The sequence below is a fragment of the Ascaphus truei genome, chromosome 5 (genome assembly GCF_040206685.1).
Source record: "Ascaphus truei isolate aAscTru1 chromosome 5, aAscTru1.hap1, whole genome shotgun sequence".
Classification (NCBI taxonomy): Eukaryota; Metazoa; Chordata; class Amphibia; order Anura; family Ascaphidae; genus Ascaphus; species Ascaphus truei.
The window spans coordinates 55,744,570-55,763,996 of NC_134487.1; the positions used below are offsets into that span (position 1 = coordinate 55,744,570).

Genomic DNA, 19,427 nt, shown 5'->3' on the forward strand with positions numbered 1-19,427 from the left:
AATCAAAGACTGTCAAATACCATTAGGATCCAGACCTGAGGCCCTAAGCCAGACGTGGGCAACTCCAGTCCTCAAGGGCCACCAACAGGTCGGGTTTTCAGGATATCCCCGCTTCAGCACAGGTGGCTCGGTCAAAGAAAACCCGACCTGTTGGTGGCCCTCGGGGACTGGAGTTGCCCACTCCTGCCCTTAAGCCATGTCAAGTTTGAGGCCCCAAAAATTAGAAATAGATTTATTATTCTGACTGAAGGGACCATTGAAAAATATAAACATGAAACTGAAATGAATGAAAGCATTATTCTTGCATTTTTATATACAGTACAAAGATGACGGTGTAAAGCTAAAAAAAAGCTGCACATCACATTCATTTTAAAATTAAAACATTTTTATTTTTCGTGATTTTTGGAGAACAACGTTATTGATTATGTCTTCAAATGATAAGCTACAAAGTTTTGTCACTTTCGATGCACATGGGTCGTATTTGATTGTGTGCATATTTATAGAGACTTCTCTTTCCCATATCTTCTTTATCATATGTTTGTAAAACTTGACATGCATTAATTGTTTTCTATTTTTGAGGCCCCCCATAGTGTGAGGCCCTAAGCTGTAGTTGGCTTATGCGTAAATCCGGCACAGAGATCTGACTCCATATAAATCTGCTTTAGATCAATTTGTCTGTGCGGGGACATGGGACAAAGTGTCACTGTAATCCCCGCTGCCAGAGCGCATTGCAGGGCTCTGCTGGTAGTTACACTGTTTGAGAGAAATTCTGACACTGGTTTTGGGGTTTCCCCTTCAAAAGCGACACATGAGTTTCTACTCTAGAAAAATTCACTCCACTTTGGGCTCTGATTATCAAAGTCTCCTAACTTTGAAAACTAGGGCACAACTGGCATAACAACCACCACATTTCTGAATGAAAAAAAGTCCTGAGATAAATAAAGACATACATACAAATAGGCTTTATTTTCTTAATTTAGTGGTGATACACTTTTATTTTTTTTTAATAAAGTCTCCACTTTCGTTCCTAGGAGCCATTAATATTTAACCCCCAATGAATTTTGTTGTCATGAATAGGACTTTTTGCGCCAGCTTAGATGAATACTTCGATGAATAGGGCCCTTTGTGTAAACGAAGCAGGATCATTTTGGGCACCTTTTCAGAAAACGAGGGCGTTTTTGTTGCGAGACAGATCTTCTAATGAGAGGCCGCTGTCTCTCGTCCCTCCCAGCTCTAAAAGTGGAAAATGCAGGCAGGACAAGTACCCTTATCTGCCTGCAAAGTGCTACTTTCAAATGTGCTTCAGCTGTGACGGGATTAAAAGAAAGACAAAAAGACAAATCCAGCCCACATTCATATTTTTGAAATCCTCTTTAGAAATCCTCTAATAAACCTGACAATGCTTAGGCAGCAAACCCATCATTGCCAGTGAGCGAGCAGGGAAAGTTATTTTATACAATCCCACAAGGAAATCACTGGTAGTGCAGGAGTGGTCACCACCAGTCCTCAAGGTCCACCAATGGGTCAGGTTTTCAGGATATCCCTGCTTCAGCACAGGTGGCTCAGACAAAGACTTATTTTTTTCCCCCCCACTTAATAAAAACTGAAGTTTTCCAACAGGTGTTGGGGGGGGATACAGAAATCAAGAGGGAGGGTGGGGGGGAATGGTGCAACATTTCACATAGTAAAAGTACATAATGACCACTGGCAAAATGAATGGTTTTACACCTATATATACACATCAACATCCTTTCAGATCAATTCTGTTCATGAACCTCTTTATCTTATATTTTTGGGTTTGCTGTCCCTCTGGCAAGCCGGAGATCAGAGAGGGTCTCATTGGAGGATGTTGGACTGGTCTATGGGTGGGTGTCCCTGCGTGTTGGGTTTCATAAATCAGCCATGGCTGCCATACATTTTTAAACTTTGAGCAGGAATCTCTCAGGATCCCAGTGAGTCTTTCCATTTTGAGAGAGTACCATATTCTTGTTCTTATCTGGTTAAGAACCGTCAAACTCTGGCTCATCCACGCCTCTGCTGTGGCACAGCGTGTTGCTGTCATTATATGGCCAATAAGAAGTTTATTTTGGTATCCATCCATGTTCTCCTGAGGTCTATTTAGGAGACATAACCATGGGTTGAGAGGGAAATCAAAACCCAGAACTCTGCGTCAGCCTGTGAGCCCCTTTTCCAGAGCTCCATCACCCCGGGGCACAGCCACCACATATGAATAAAAGGGGCGCGCTGGCCACAGCCCTTAGGACACACAGGGGATGTGCCCGGATACATCTTAGCCAGACACTCCGGGTTAGATACCACCTATATAAAACTTTATAAGCATTTTCTTTAATCTGTGTACATATAGAGCTTGTTGCCGCTGCTTCGAATATTTTCCCCCATATTTCTGGCTCCAGAGTTTGGCCTAAATCTCTCTCCCACTGTGCTATAAAACTGAATTCTTTTTCCAGAGAAGGGAGAAAGATTGAGGAATTGATAGTCGATGTCGACCCTCTTTGGATTGGAGCCTTGCGGCACACAATGTCTCGAAAAATGTCAGGGGTGGGGGTAGGCCTCCTCCCTAAACAAACCCCTGGATCTGTAGGTACCTGAAGATTTCACCATTTGGGAGATCATACTGGTCCCTGAGGGTGGCAAAGGGAAGGACCCTGGATCATGTCCATAACATCCACAATCCTGTGGATCCCCCATAAGCTCCATGCTTCAAAAACTGACCCAGTCATGCCCAGGGAAAACTCTGGATTAAAAAATAGTGGTGTCATCCCTGATCTATCAAGGCTGAGCTTCGAGATCTCTTTAACTGTTCCACAAACTCCGATTGTGAGATATCAAGGGCAAGCAACCACTTGCTTTTTTTAAAAAAAAATTGGTAAATCGTAGGGGACCACAGAATTGATTTTTAATTCCAGTGGGGCCAGCAGTTCTGCCTCCAGTTTCATCCATCTCTTACATCCTTTATCTGAGTGCCATGCTAGTATCTGGCTAAATTGAGCTGCTTTTATAATAGGAGCATAGGCATGGTAACGCTAATACTTCTTTCAGTCTGGACTTGCTGAGAATGGCGCTGGCAACTCTAGGGCTCTTATTATTCCAAATAAAGGACTTTATATGGGCTTGGAGTTCTCATGGTGGGACCGGAATAGGGAGAGTGCGGAATTTACTAATACAGATAGATAGGTATTATATATTTTTTAAATGCACATTTTTGTTGTAGAGGAAGATTTAAAAAAAAAACGGCAACCTATTTCTAAATTCTTGTGGGAATATTTGAAACCAATGCGAGAAACCGGTACGTTTTACTTAATACCGGGTGCTTTCTTTGCCAAATCTTTGAGTTTTTAATCTTTGAAAAAGACCACCCCCCTTCACTTTGTGTTGATAACAAATTGGTGTTCTCGATGGGGCTGTTTCAAGATGGCCACACACTCTTTAAATCGTTGTATAGAGGCATTTGTAGTAAATTGATGTGTTTAATAGAGTAATGATCGGTGCTAATATATTGGATTTAAAGACGGTTGCTCTGTGCTGTCTGTACCTGTGGGATTCCCTGCTGCTGGCGGTCTGTACCTGTGGGATTCCCTGCTGCTGGCGGTCTGTAGATGTGGCATTCCCTGCTGCTGGCGGTCTGTACCTGTGGGATTCCCTGCTGCTGGCGGTCTGTACCTGTGGGATTCCCTGCTGCTGGCGGTCTCTACCTGTGGGATTCCCTGCTGCTGTCGGTCTGTACCTGTGGGATTCCCTGCTGCTGGCGGTCTGTACCTGTGGGATTCCCTGCTGCTGGCGGTCTCTATCTGTGGGATTCCCTGCTGCTGGCGGTCTCTACCTGTGGGATTCCCTGCTGCTGGCGCTCTGTACCTGTGGGATTCCCTGCTGCTGGCGCTCTGTACCTGTGGGATTCCCTGCTGCTGGCGGCCTGTACCTGTGGGATTCCCTGCTGCTGGCGGTCTGTACCTGTGGGATTCCCTGCTGCTGGCGGTCTGTACCTGTGGGATTCCCTGCTGCTGTCGGTCTCTACCTGTGGGATTCCCTGCTGCTGGCGGTCTGTACCTGTGGGATTCCCTGCTGCTGGCGGTCTGTACCTGTGGGATTCCCTGCTGCTGGCGGTCTCTACCTGTGGGATTCCCTGCTGCTGGCGGTCTCTACCTGTGGGATTCCCTGCTGCTGGCGGTCTGTACCTGTGGGATTCCCTGCTGCTGGCGCTCTGTACCTGTGGGATTCCCTGCTGCTGGCGGTCTGTAGATGTGGGATTCCCTGCTGCTGGCGGTCTGTACCTGTGGGATTCCCTGCTGCTGGCGGTCTGTACCTGTGGGATTCCCTGCTGCTGGCGGTCTGTAGATGTGGGATTCCCTGCTGCTGGCGGTCTGTACCTGTGGGATTCCCTGCTGCTGGCGCTCTGTACCTGTGGGATTCCCTGCTGCTGGCGCTCTGTACCTGTGGGATTCCCTGCTGCTGGCGCTCTGTACCTGTGGGATTCCCTGCTGCTGGCGGTCTGTAGATGTGGGATTCCCTGCTGCTGGCGGTCTGTACCTGTGGGATTACCTGCTGCTGGCGGTCTCTACCTGTGGGATTCACTGCTGCTGGCGGTCTCTACCTGTGGGATTCACTGCTGCTGGCGGTCTGTACCTGTGGGATTCCCTGCTGCTGGCGGTCTGTACCTGTGGGATTCCCTGCTGCTGGCGGTCTGTACCTGTGGGATTCCCTGCTGCTGGCGGTCTGTACCTGTGGGATTCCCTGCTGCTGGCGGTCTGTACCTGTGGGATTCCCTGCTGCTGGCGGTCTGTACCTGTGGGATTCCCTGCTGCTGGCGGTCTGTAGATGTGGGATTCCCTGCTGCTGGCGGTCTGTACCTGTGGGATTCCCTGCTGCTGGCGGTCTGTACCTGTGGGATTCCCTGCTGCTGGCGGTCTGTACCTGTGGGATTCCCTGCTGCTGGCGGTCTGTACCTGTGGGATTCCCTGCTGCTGGCGGTCTGTACCTGTGGGATTCCCTGCTGCTGGCGGTCTCTACCTGTGGGATTCCCTGCTGCTGGCGGTCTCTACCTGTGGGATTCCCTGCTGCTGTCGGTCTCTACCTGTGGGATTCCCTGCTGCTGGTGCTCTGTACCTGTGGGATTCCCTGCTGCTGGCGCTCTGTACCTGTGGGATTCCCTGCTGCTGGCGGCCTGTACCTGTGGGATTCCCTGCTGCTGGCGGTCTATACCTGTGGGATTCCCTGCTGCTGGCGGTCTGTACCTGTGGGATTCCCTGCTGCTGGCGGCCTGTACCTGTGGGATTCCCTGCTGCTGGCGGTCTGTACCTGTGGGATTCCCTGCTGCTGGCGCTCTGTACCTGTGGGATTCCCTGCTGCTGGCGCTCTGTACCTGTGGGATTCCCTGCTGCTGGCGCTCTGTACCTGTGGGATTCCCTGCTGCTGGCGCTCTGTACCTGTGGGATTCCCTGCTGCTGGCGCTCTGTACCTGTGGGATTCCCTGCTGCTGGCGCTCTGTACCTGTGGGATTACCTGCTGCTGGCGGTCTCTACCTGTGGGATTACCTGCTGCTGGCGGTCTGTAGATGTGGGATTCCCTGCTGCTGGCGGTCTGTAGATGTGGGATTCCCTGCTGCTGGCGGTCTGTACCTGTGGGATTACCTGCTGCTGGCGGTCTCTACCTGTGGGATTCCCTGCTGCTGGCGGTCTCTACATGTGGGATTACCTGCTGCTGGCGGTCTGTACCTGTGGGATTACCTGCTGCTGGCGCTCTGTACCTGTGGGATTCCCTGCTGCTGGCGGTCTGTAGATGTGGGATTCCCTGCTGCTGGCGGTCTGTACCTGTGGGATTCCCTGCTGCTGGCGGTCTGTACCTGTGGGATTCCCTGCTGCTGGCGGTCTGTACCTGTGGGATTCCCTGCTGCTGGCGGTCTGTACCTGTGGGATTCCCTGCTGCTGGCGGTCTGTACCTGTGGGATTCCCTGCTGCTGGCGCTCTGTACCTGTGGGATTCCCTGCTGCTGGCGCTCTGTACCCGTGGGATTCCCTGCTGCTGGCGCTCTGTACCCGTGGGATTCCCTGCTGCTGGCGCTCTGTAGATGTGGGATTCCCTGCTGCTGGCGGTCTGTACCTGTGGGATTCCCTGCTGCTGGCGGTCTGTACCTGTGGGATTCCCTGCTGCTGGCGGTCTGTACCTGTGGGATTCCCTGCTGCTGGCGGTCTGTAGATGTGGGATTCCCTGCTGCTGGCGGTCTGTACCTGTGGGATTCCCTGCTGCTGGCGCTCTGTACCTGTGGGATTCCCTGCTGCTGGCGCTCTGTACCTGTGGGATTCCCTGCTGCTGGCGCTCTGTACCTGTGGGATTCCCTGCTGCTGGCGCTCTGTACCTGTGGGATTCCCTGCTGCTGGCGGTCTGTAGATGTGGGATTCCCTGCTGCTGGCGGTCTGTACCTGTGGGATTACCTGCTGCTGGCGGTCTCTACCTGTGGGATTCACTGCTGCTGGCGGTCTCTACCTGTGGGATTCACTGCTGCTGGCGGTCTGTACCTGTGGGATTCCCTGCTGCTGGCGCTCTGTACCTGTGGGATTCCCTGCTGCTGGCGGTCTGTACCTGTGGGATTCCCTGCTGCTGGCGGTCTGTACCTGTGGGATTCCCTGCTGCTGGCGGTCTGTACCTGTGGGATTCCCTGCTGCTGGCGGTCTGTACCTGTGGGATTCCCTGCTGCTGGCGGTCTGTAGATGTGGGATTCCCTGCTGCTGGCGGTCTGTACCTGTGGGATTCCCTGCTGCTGGCGGTCTGTACCTGTGGGATTCCCTGCTGCTGGCGGTCTGTACCTGTGGGATTCCCTGCTGCTGGCGGTCTGTACCTGTGGGATTCCCTGCTGCTGGCGGTCTGTAGATGTGGGATTCCCTGCTGCTGGCGGTCTGTACCTGTGGGATTCCCTGCTGCTGGCGGTCTGTACCTGTGGGATTCCCTGCTGCTGGCGGTCTGTACCTGTGGGATTCCCTGCTGCTGGCGGTCTGTACCTGTGGGATTCCCTGCTGCTGGCGGTCTGTACCTGTGGGATTCCCTGCTGCTGGCGCTCTGTACCTGTGGGATTCCCTGCTGCTGGCGCTCTGTACCTGTGGGATTCCCTGCTGCTGGCGCTCTGTACCTGTGGGATTCCCTGCTGCTGGCGCTCTGTACCTGTGGGATTCCCTGCTGCTGGCGGTCTGTACCTGTGGGATTCCCTGCTGCTGGCGGTCTGTACCTGTGGGATTCCCTGCTGCTGGCGCTCTGTACCTGTGGGATTCCCTGCTGCTGGCGCTCTGTACCTGTGGGATTCCCTGCTGCTGGCGGTCTGTACCTGTGGGATTCCCTGCTGCTGGCGCTCTGTATCTGTGGGATTCCCTGCTGCTGGCGCTCTGTACCTGTGGGATTCCCTGCTGCTGGCGGTCTCTACCTGTGGGATTCCCTGCTGCTGTCTGACCTGGCTCTTCATGTTTGGGTTGGGCCTTTTTTTTTTTAAATATATAATTACTGCAGAAATAAATTACTGTTATGTTAATGAGATAGTAGTGATCTGAAATTGAAAACGGAATTGTTTTAGGGTATCTCGCAAAATGAAAACTCAGCACAGTAGCTGAATTATAACTAAACTTAACCCCACAGTCATGTGATAAATTATTAAAAATGGGAGAAAAATCTCTAACTTGGGTGGTAAAATGTAGCTTGAAGGACAGCTAATTAATATATATATATATATTTATAATAATTATTATTATTATTATTATTATTTTTTACCAGCTTCTGTATAAATTAAAATTCTTTTAATGTAAAACCAGCATTTTTGTTTTAAGGCACAGTATCACTACATTTTAAGTTCCTTCAACCACTGCCATTAACATTATTATTTTCTCATTGAATTTTTTTTTTTTTTTAGATCTATGAAAGAATAAGTGTGTAAATATATGTTGCTTAAGTTATACAATGCACTATATTTATTTGTACGGTAATGGCAGTAAATATATTTTGTAATTTGTCAGGCATGATATAGATATATATCATTATTATTATTATTTTTTTTATTAACAATTTAGAAAAGGTTGATGCTATAAAAACAGAAAGGGATCATTTCCAAAAAAAAACTTTTTCTTTCATCTATATATATATTTCTCAAACCGTTGTATGCCTGTCTGTCCGTCCTGTGTCTCCCTGTGTCTAGCGGCAATCACATTGGACCTTTGGCCCGTCACTCCGCCTCAGGCCAATGAGATTGCTCCCTTGGCCCGCCCGCCCCCGCACACCTCTCATTGGCCGCTGTGGGCTAACAGTGTTTCACACACACCCCTGTGCCCCCCTCACCGCAAACCCCAGCCTCCCCGGCGCCAAGCCTCCTCCACCTCACCTCTCGACACGCCGCCAGCCAAACTCCCGCCGCCGAATAACCGCCGCCTGCCCACTCGGCTCTTCTCCTCGGGGCCCCGTATAACCGCCGGGAGCGCCAGCAAGCAGGTAACCTCCCCTCCACCGCGGCCGAGCCGGAAGCACAGGGTGGCGCAACCAGGTACCGCCCCCCCCCCCCGCTGCCGAGCCGGGTAGCGCAAGCAGGTACCACCACCACAACTCCATAAACCCCCCCCCCCAGCCGGGAGCGCCGGGGAGGCGCCAGCGGGTACCACCACCATTCCCCCTGCGGCCGGGCCGGGAAGCCGGGAGCGCGAGCAGGTATCATCATCATCATCACCACCACCCACCCCCCTTCGCTGCAGCAGGGCAGAGGAAAAAGCAGAGAGGGGGGTGGCACACAACAACAAACTGACTGACACACAAACTGCCTGTCTGAAACACACACACTGACACACACACACACACACTGACTGACACACACACACACACACACTGACTGACTGACTGACACACACACACACACACTGACTGACGCGCGCACGCACACACTGACTGAGGCGCGCACGCACACAAACAGAGACTGACTGACACACACACAATGACTGACGCACACACACACTGCATGAAGCTGTAAAGGGGGGGGGAACGGAGCTGTAAAGGAGGGAGGGGGGGGACTGGATTGATGTGAACGGGGGACAAACAGAGAGGGGGGAGACAGGGGAAGAGAGAGAGGGGAGCGGGAACATTACATCCCGGGAAACGCCGGGTCTCTCAGCTAGTATGGTATAAATTTAAAAAAAAGTTGTGTTTTATAATGCAGCAACATTGTTCTGCACAGCGGGTTGTGAAGACTATCATAAAATGAAAAAGAAGTGCTTCAGACATAAAGTAACATTTAGGAAAAGGAGTCCCTGCCCCGTAGAGCTTACAATCTAATTGGTAATTAGGAAGGTACAGAGACAGGAGGAGGGTGCTCTGATAAGTGCGTCTGCAGGGGGCCGAGGTGCGCCCCATTTTATTATGGAAAATCTGGGACCTTGTGCTTTATAACAGGATATGTTTTATCCTATGTGAGAACAATGTCATTTTCTAAATTTGGTTGATCAACATCCATGTAAGTAGATGTATTTTTGATATGTTAGAAACAATTCAATGTTTTCATATACAAAAGGGAGTCTGGGATGGGGGAAGGTGTAATGTGGTCCATGTTTTTACTCTGTTCACCCCTGCCTGTCCGGTGACAATTGTGAGAGACTGGAGACTGTACAAGGGAGAGGGGCTTAAGGATGTAAATTCTGGTTATAATGTTTACACACATGCAGGATAAACTCATTTGAAACACTTCTGCATATCTAACCAATGTGTTGCTGGGCCCTCTGGCACCAAGGGGATTTAAGTAAATAATAGAGTTTAAGTTAATTCAAATCATATGTACACAATATTATATGATCCACTGTATAGTTGCTAACTACATAAACCGCGCACGGATATTAATTTATAAGATTAATTTATTGTATTAAAGCATCATGAGATGAGTACATATGTTGGCATCCTTTTTCTGTTTAACCCTTAAGACGTGGCTGTTTATGATCTCAGGATGTTACAGGGTTTGTGCTCCCACTGTGGATAGGATGTTGCAGGATATCAGTATGGCAACAAGGTGGTACTGTCCCATCAAAAAGTGATTGGTTCTCTATATAATCATGAGTTTTTTTTTTTTTGTTTTTTTGTTTTTTTTTAATGTATTTATTTATTCCCCCCCTCCCCCCTTTTTTTTTTTTTTAACTGTTAAACTTGGGACTTTATATACACAATGGTAGGCGTATCCGCCGCAGACCTACGTGCTTCAGGTGGGATGCATATTTTATTTAACCTAACGGAGTATATTTCGAGACGTATGGATACCTTGTTGGTCACTTGGGTAATAGACCTCAAGACCAGTTTTGTTTGTCCTGAATTCCTATATGACCCATATATATATCTATATCTATCCTTTCTTCCTCTGTCACGCAGGCGTTATCTTGCTAGGGCAGTGTAACGATGCGCTCACCACAAACAAGGCGTGGCCGCGAGGCCCAGGTAGGGATTAGATAAACACCAACCCACAGCTGCGTGGGCGCGTCTGGAGTGTAGATTGGTCGATTTATAGCCGGGTCGGGGTAGGAGAAGTCAGGATGGTCAGTGATACTTGCCGAGGTCTGGATTGGAGAGGTATGGATCGTTGCAGGTACTTAGCCAAGGTCCGGATTCGAGAGGTGCGGATCGTCGTTGGTAAACAGGGTCAGGAGTGAAGAGGTATGGAATCCAAAAGCAAGCACGGTCAGGAACTCTGGAGAAGACAAGACGGGCAAGGCACAGACAGCAGGCAGGATTATAGTGAACACGGCGCACATACACAAGGTTATGCTCAGCCGATGTGCCAGAGGGCAGGCTGAGCATATATAGGGAAGATAGTCCAATGAGGAGAGAGCATACTGCTGAGTATGCTTGGCTGTGGTTGTCTGCTGGAATTCACAGGTGAATCCTATTCTTCAGCAGAACGAGATTGAGTTTGCACGGGTGCCGCGCATAGTGGGTGGGCGCTGCGCCACGGTGACATCACCACGCGAGCGAAGCCTGGAGGCGGGGCCAGCGGAGGTGGCATTAGAAGCCGAGTGATATCCGCGCACCCCTAAGAGGTACACTTGCAATGGTTGATCCGTGGGATGTGCTGCAGGAGGCAGCAGAGGCAGGTCACCCGATCGCGGGTGTAGGCAAGTTGAGAGCGTGCCTAGAGGAGCGCGGATGACGAATCCTCACAGGCAGGAAGTGCACCAGTGTTCCAATTGATTTCAGTTATATTTACTATTTAATAAATCTGTATTTTTACCACACGTATGTTTTGATTTATGCCCCCATTGTGCTTTTCTATATGTCAGCTAGTAAGTGGTCTATTGTTTTCTGATCGTTCTGGCTCTAATGCAATGATTTAATACTTGGGGAACGGTGTCGAGAGCAAGGATACGACATGGAGATAGTTGGCTGACATATTAGGGCTGTGACCGTCATCTAGGGATAAATGTGAAATCTAGTAGATCTGTTGGTCTGAGAAAGTTGGAATATTTGCAGGTTGCATTTGGATATCTTTTTTTTTTTTTTTTTTTTTTTTTTTTTATGGTGATAAAATATTAAATTTATTGAAATTGTGAAGACGCTCCAATATGACTGGTTCAAATACACCCACCTGTTGCTGCATGAATTGGGAGTTTGAGGCTTATGATGTCCACAAACACGCATGCGTTCAAGATGTCTGTTCAGTGGTTGCCTATTCAGGGGTTGCCTTGCTGTAATAAAACGATTTTGTGCTTTTTAGGTCCAGTGCATCTCTGACAAATGGGAAGGCGAGAATCCTGCAAATCCAACTCCATATGTGGAGGACCTAAACATAAAAGTGTTAATTGGCAGCATCACATCTTGTAGTAAAGAGGGTGGTGATATTAATCGGACGACGTATTATTCCATGGGTTACGTTTGTGAAGGTAACATGTTAATTGTTATAACCGTCCCAGCGTTAGTGTAGAGAATTAAAAGTATGGACAGGCACTCCTTATTGCTCAAAAGTTGGATTTATTAGCTTAATGTTTCAGTCCATACATGAGCCTCTTGAGAAAGGTTCATGTATGTGCCAAAATGTTGAGCTAATCCAAGTTTTGTGCAATGAGGAGTACCTGTCTGTCTTTTTGATTCTCTCTCGCGCGTTCTCTCTCTCTCGCGCGTTCTCTCTCTCTCGCGCGTTCTCGCTCTCGCTCTCTCTTGCGTGCTCTCTCTTGCGTGCTCTCTCTCTTGCGTGCTCGTGCTTTCTCTCTTGCGTGCTCTCGTGCTCTCTCTTGCGTGCTCTCGCTCTCTCTTGCGTGCTCTCTCTCTTGCGTGCTCGTGCTCTCTCTTGCGTGCTCTCGCGCTCTCTCTCTTGCGTGCGCTCTCTCTTGCATGTTCTCGCGCGCTATATCTATAGATTTATGTATCTCGGGTGATGGAATAAGTTGTTAGATTTCACATAGGCGAGCAGATTTATTACATTGTGTGTTCCCTATGCTGGTTTAAATCTCCATAATAAAGTGTTTAAACTGCGTATCGGGATTCTGGGAGAGGATCTTGAGATGAGCATATTTGGCTCGTTTGCTGACAGAATGATTTGAAGCTCAATGTGCCATTATTCACTTAAGTAACATTTCCCTAAAGCTTCATTCTGCTGCATTGAACAGCCTGTGCAGAGCTGAGGAAGGACATAGCCAGCAGCCCAGTGGAAGAGCACTCTAAATGTATGCTTGGTTGCTGGTCTGTTTTGTGAACCTTTGAGTATTTGTGTTGACCAGACAAATATAAGGTGATGAAACAGCTCCCTCCCCTATTTTGTGAGTTGGTCTCCCATAAAGCAGCACCCACTATTGCAGAGGTGGCCCACTGCAGTCCTGAAAGGCCACCAACAGGTCGGGATTCCAAGATATCCCTGCTTAATCACCTGTGCTGAAGCAGGGATATCCTGAAAACCCGACCTGTTGGTGGCCCTTGAGGACTGGAGTTGCCCACCCCTGCTCTATTGATAAATTACGATACCTGTAGACTCATGATGTACTTGGGTATTTAAAAACAAAACACATATATCTCTCTCATTTCAGGATATATACCATACAAAGGAGACTGGGTGAAAGCAGAATACTTTATAAATCCATCAACATGGAGCAGTGAGGCATGCTCAGTAAAGCCGCTCAGATGTAAGCAGGTGGACCAGGTACGTCATTCAATGTTATTCTTGGGCGCTGTTCCTTTTTGGCTCGTGCACAAAAATATATTCTTTGTAAATCATCATGTTAATTAGGAGTTTGCAGCAGTAATCCTTCTGTCCTTGTACTAATGTATATAAATACGAAAATGTAGTGCGTGGCTGTGTCCAACTGGGGGATTGGTGTGTAATCTGAATATTTGCACACAATGACCTCCTAATAGTGTCTGAAAATCCTGCTGCAGCTTTTTGGTGGGTTGGAGAATGCCAATTGAAGACCATTGCATACATAGTTACATAGTAGATGAGGTTGAAAAAAGCCATACATCCTATATGTAGAGCACAGATACTTTATTCTATATTTGTACTTACAGTATATTGATCCAGAGTAAGGCAAACAAAAAAAACCCATTGACACATCATCCAATGATCTCATAAGGGGGAAAATAAATCCCTTCCCGACTCCGAGAATTGGCAATCAGATTACTCCCTGGATCAACATCCTTCCCATCTTTACTTACTTGGCATTCATTTGTTGAGTCGCACTTCTTTAGCATGGACCACTTGAGTTTGAGTAGAGTAGTGACGGATCAGGCACGCATACTTGTATGTTATGTATCACTCATCACTTTCAATAGTGACACAACTTAATTGGCACTTCAGTATTCCATGGGTAAAAACGAGGCGCCAGTACCTTCTTCAAGTAAATTGCTGAGTGAGGTTTGGACACCAGTTAGAGCATTAAGGGTTCTACTGCCCTATCTGGATATAAAAGATATAGTCCCTTTTTGAGCAACCTTAATGTCATGTTGATTCAGTGTATATTTTGCCATTCTGATTTTTGATAAACTGAAAGCCGCAATGCCACCTACAATTTTGTTTCGTATTATTATTATTTATTATTATTACAATCGATCTATGGGGTCTTTCCGGAGTTTAATCGTTCAATATTTAGCTTTGAGGACCCCTGGTGCTCGAGATACCAGTGTTTCCAGAGGAGATTTAAATGGCTTCCCAGTGGGATGCGGCAACACATCTTCTCACTGAGCAGGGGAACATGTTGGCACATTATTAATAAACGATGCAGCTATTATTAGCTCTAACTTATTTTATTTAATTTTTTTTCCCTTAAACTTTTTCTTGTGTGTTCTCATACGTTTTTATTTCGGAGGTATTCGCGATTGCCACAGCAACCTCTTGCTTTTCCTAATTTTTGTGTGAATGATAGCAGCAATTGTAGATTTATAGTATGGAATATTTTATTTTCTTTTAATGCAAAATAGCGGCACAGAATTTGAGGAATTGCCAAAAACCACAACGGTCATCGAGCAGATTCCATTCCTGCTTTCTACCCTCCCCCACTTTTTGTTAGCGATTTATACAGTGAATAATTGTTCAGTCCAGAAGTGTAAATCTACAGAATATTAGAATCTTAAGGTTCGCGCCTGAGCCGACTATTAAACGAATTAGTTAAAGTAGAACAGGCGGCAATACCAAAATGTAACATGAACAATTGAAAAACACCTCCATATAGCTACACTGCTTCTTAAGACCAGTCACCAGAGTTGTGCCATGAGATAGAGGGAACTGTAGTTCCTGTTACTGGCTTGACATCCTCTGTTTGGGATAAAGTTGAAAGGGCTTTAATATAGGGGATCCATTTCATACTCCCAAAAAATGTTTTAATCAACTTTATCTGTAAATTAAGCATATTGCTCAGCAGATAAGTTAAGAGCATTGTATCAGTTGAAAGAATTGTTGTAGGGGAGGTGTTTTCCAGCTGGTGTGAACTGGGTCCAAAATACTCATCTGTTTACATTTAACATGGCTGTAATATGCATCTGCGCCACAAATTGACCGGTAGTGTGATCGGTCTTTTGTATTATTATTATTTAAATGTCCTATTTTAGGTTTAGTAGACACTCTTTATTTTAGTTTACTGGGGGGAAAAGGGAATCTACAGCACTCTGTTATGAATAAAAGTTCAAATTTATTTCATGTGGTATAAAAATGGGCGACGTTTCGGACCAACACGGTCCTTCTGTTTTTTTTTGGGGGGGGGGGGGAGTTTATACAGGCATACCCCGGTTTAAGGACACTCACTTTAAGTACACTCGCGAGTAAGTACATCTCGCTCAATAGGCAAACGGCAGCTCACGCATGCGCCAGTCAGCACGTCCTGAACAGCAATACCGGCTCCCTACCTGTACCAAAGGTGTGCGCAAGCGGGGAGACTATAGAGCCTGTTACAAATGCCTTTTTTACATCAGTTCTGCACGTATATGATGATTGCAGTACAGTACATGCACCGATAAGTGGAAAAAAGGTAGTGCTTCACTTTAAGTACATTTTCGCTTTACATACATGCTCCGGTCCCATTGCGTACGTTAATGTGGGGTATGCCTGTACAGTACTATTACAATGTGGATAAGCCAATGTTTCAAAGCGTGCTAGACTGATGATTTCTTCTTCTCTGTGCACCAGGTTAAAGTCTCTGCCATCTATGGAAGAAATGGTGTCATTGACGAAAGTATATTTTTCACGATGGATTCCTTAAGGCTTCCACAGGGCTATCAACCCCATCGAGGTGACCTGGTCAATGCAGTAGTGGTAGAGAGTAACCAGTCTTGTTACGTTTGGCGGGCAGTGTGCATAGCACCTATTAACATAAATGGGTAACTAGAAATCTCGTTTTTTAATGTTTGTGTTTGTGTTCTAAAATAAGATGGTTGCCAGCTAACTTGCTCCTGTAGTAACCTTCATGTTCGCAGCCACACACTTTTACAGGAACTGATATTTTCCACTAATGTACAAATCGGTATTATTCACTATACAGTATGTAGGTATCATCACGTAGTAATTTGTCTGCTATTGATTCACTTTGCGTACTCTTGAGGAGACCTGTGATGTTTTCCAACTCTGTACATTATAATTCCACATACTGTGTATGAAGAATCCTCCTGTTGTAGTCACAGCCTAAAACTAATGTACATTCCCTTCCTCACTGCTGGCAGGCCATGGGCATTGTTGTGTTTACTTACCAAGCTTTATTCTTCTATTTTTTTTTTTGGTCTTCCATATACCAATGGAAATGATCTCTTTACTATATTTGAATAAACTTTACTCGAGTTAATATTATTTTGATTTCTGTTTCAGTTTGACCGCACCTGACAGAGCATCCTCTAGCGATCGGTGTTCAGCAGCATTGATGATGAACAAAGGAGGTTTGGAAGTTTCCAGAATGACTCATTTTGGAGCCATCAAGCGAGGAGAGAGCAAACCTTTAACTATATGCATCGAGTGAGTTATTCTACAGAGTGCCGCTGTTCTACCTTGCATTGTACTGTTTGTATGTGTGAAACACGTATTCCCCCACCTGTGAGGATTGGACTTCGGTCCCGCCCCCGTGATGCGTTTCGTGACAAGTCAGGTGACGCAACTCACCCTGAGGTTGCGCACAGGAGTCGTACTGCCAGGCTGGGGGACACCGCGTGGATCAGGCTTAGGCCCCGCCCTCGTGGCGTCCCGTGACTTGCTTCGCACGAAGATCAAGCGCCGCACCTACCAGGATCGGGCTTCAGCCCTGCCTCTGTAAGGCGGTCCGTGACGTTGCTAGCACTGGCGTGTAGTCCTAACACAGGCACGCAAGGGGTTAATACCATCAGCTACTCCACACCTGCGATACACCCCGCCCCTGCCTATCAGTGGACAGTTTGTCTAATGACTCATTGCTCACAGCCTTGTGCTGCTCTCTCATTGGCTAGCTGATCCTTACATGCTCAGCCTTGCCTCAAGCAAATTGGCTGAGCATAAACTTCTGTTTATGTTGCATAGTGCTTGCCTGAAGCATCCTGCTGCCCTTTTTTTTTACCTCAACTTGTACCTGGACCCGTACCTTCTCTGACCCTAGACCTAGGCTTGCATTTGGACTCCCACATTCTCTACCCCTGGACCCCGGCTACGCACAATGACCATCCGACTTCTTCAATCCTAGACCACAAGCATCACAACCATTCTGACCTCTCCTACCCTGACCCGGCTACATGACCTTCATTCACTAAGCACGCCGGATGCGGTTACGCGGTTGTAGGTTTGTGTTTACCAATATCCCCACCTTAGCCTTGCGTTCCCGTCCTGTTTGTGGTGAGCACTCGTTACACCACCCTAACGGAGATTCACTGCTGTTACCTGGTGTTGGTGCTACCTGTTAGGTTCACAGGCTCTGAGCATCCGCCGGTGGTATTGGGGATAAGCAGGACAGGCTTTCAGTGCTCGATCAGTTCTTTCCTTGGTTTTGCAGCACCTCCATTCCCACAGGGCGTATCGTAGATAGTTGCAGTCCCCTGTGGAAAACACTCACCCACTCCCTGAAGAAACTGCAGCCTCAGGCAGGAGTATAAAACAAGTAATAGTTCTTTATTCTTCATACAGCACAGCTGTATACCAACATGTACACTCTCTTGGTCCCTGGACTCAAAGGTCCATCCCAATCTCCCACACTCCCTGATGGATTGTGGGGTAGGTGATCCCACTCATCTGAGGGAGGGGAAGGAAGGTGAACCAGAGCCTTGGCTCCACACTTCCAACTCAGCGAGAACAATTTGGCTGCAACCCCTTTTTGTGCCCAGGGGAGGGACCCAGGTCACCGCCCCTATTGTGGGTGGTACCTTAACCTTGGATCAACCCCCTGTCACTTTTAGGGAGTTGTTTTACTGCAGATGGCTGAGATTAACCCTAACACTGCCTGCGTTGGTACCAGGGTTTGTGTTTGGCAGGGCAGATTAGTAGCCCATGGGGTACCTGGCTACATGTGTATAAAATACATGTATGTGGGTGGGGGGTGTAAATATTGAATTTGAGATGTTCTCACATTATATTCAGACTTCCAGTAGTAACACTAGTTGGACCACCTGATTCTATAGAAAAAAATGTAAAACCCTTTATATATACACAATTGGTGTGTTCTGTACCTTTCATAAATATACTAGAACCACTGTCCATAGATGAATATAATAAACTTGTGAACATAACTCTAAATGGTTTATTGTGGAAGTGTTTCTTTTCTTTCAGGAATAAAGGGAAGGAAACGCATTCACTGATATCTTGCAAGCTGGCAGGCTGGGAAAAAGAGAATAAATTCAAGTTTGACATGTGTGAACCAAAATCTGACTGTTTCACTGTATCAACATCCTCATCAGTGACACCACCTAGCTCTTCATTAAGAGGACAGACTTGGTCATGCAGTAATGTAACCAATCATTCTTCCCAGCTGATGACTGTGTTGGGTAATTGTGCGATTTATAATGGATTAAGTCCTAAGGAGTTTTACCCTGTGCCTTTCCGTTCTCCCTATGTAACACCATTCATGCTGGGCCAATATCCTAAATATATGAGCAGTTCTACTGCCTCTTCATCATCCGGGTTGTACATACCACAGAGGCAATTTTATCAGGAGCCCGAAGAGGATTTGGGGAAAGATCTATTTGTGGGTATGGAACAACAGACCGTACATAGAGAAGCATCAGAAACTGAAAATGGAACCGTCTGTAATGGTGACAGCAACAGTGAAGACCATGTGGAAGGACAACAAAGGGCCACTGCTGGCATTAGTGAGGCGATGGTGATACCTCCCGGGGAGAAGATTTCCATAGTGATCACTTGTAAAGCAGAGTATGTTTATAACTCATAGGCTCACCAAAATAAATAGCATCATTGTATTACCCAGATTAGTTTGTCAATTGTGCAAATAAGTTCATTCTCATTTGTTTATATTTTATGATTGTTGAGCTCGGGCTAACAACCCATCTTTATTCTCCGCTTGACACGGTCTTGATACTGTACATTATAGCAATCCTTATTTTCTGCAAAGAATGATTCCTGATCAGTTTAATGTGTATGGATTTGTTAAAATCGGGCCTGTCGCCTTATGTGCATGCTCACTATTATGCTTTTTAAGTGCTGTGCCCTCTGCATTAAACAATACTGGCCGGCCGTTGGGACTTTGCTAAACCAACTTTTTTTTTTGTATTTGCATTTAGTGAAAATTCAGAACCTGAGCACACAAGTACATAGTCTGCATTTAGCTATAAGGGCACATGCATTGATCAATAAAGGCACACCAACAGAAAAGCGTCTAGAACAATAGGGTTACTCTAATGTCTTGATATAATGTACCTTGATTTCCCATTGCAATTTGAGATCGGGGAGTGGGGAAGCACAAGCACAAGAATTGGCGTCTAGTTTTTGCCATAAAACACGTTTAGGGAACTGTTGAGTATTTGGAGGTGTCTGGCATG

General features: G+C 47.1%; 1 protein-coding gene across 1 annotated transcript in view; it reads left to right on the top strand.

The window, feature by feature from the left end:
- MOV10L1 (Mov10 like RNA helicase 1) overlaps window positions 1-19,427 on the top strand; it is a 120,672-nt gene that overhangs the window by 20,564 nt on the left and 80,681 nt on the right. The window contains exons 3-7 of the mRNA XM_075599833.1: window positions 11,725-11,890; window positions 13,028-13,140; window positions 15,616-15,806; window positions 16,288-16,431; window positions 18,202-18,801. Coding sequence (XP_075455948.1) covers window positions 11,725-11,890; window positions 13,028-13,140; window positions 15,616-15,806; window positions 16,288-16,431; window positions 18,202-18,801 — 1,214 coding nt within the window. The remainder of the gene's footprint in view (window positions 1-11,724; window positions 11,891-13,027; window positions 13,141-15,615; window positions 15,807-16,287; window positions 16,432-18,201; window positions 18,802-19,427) is intronic.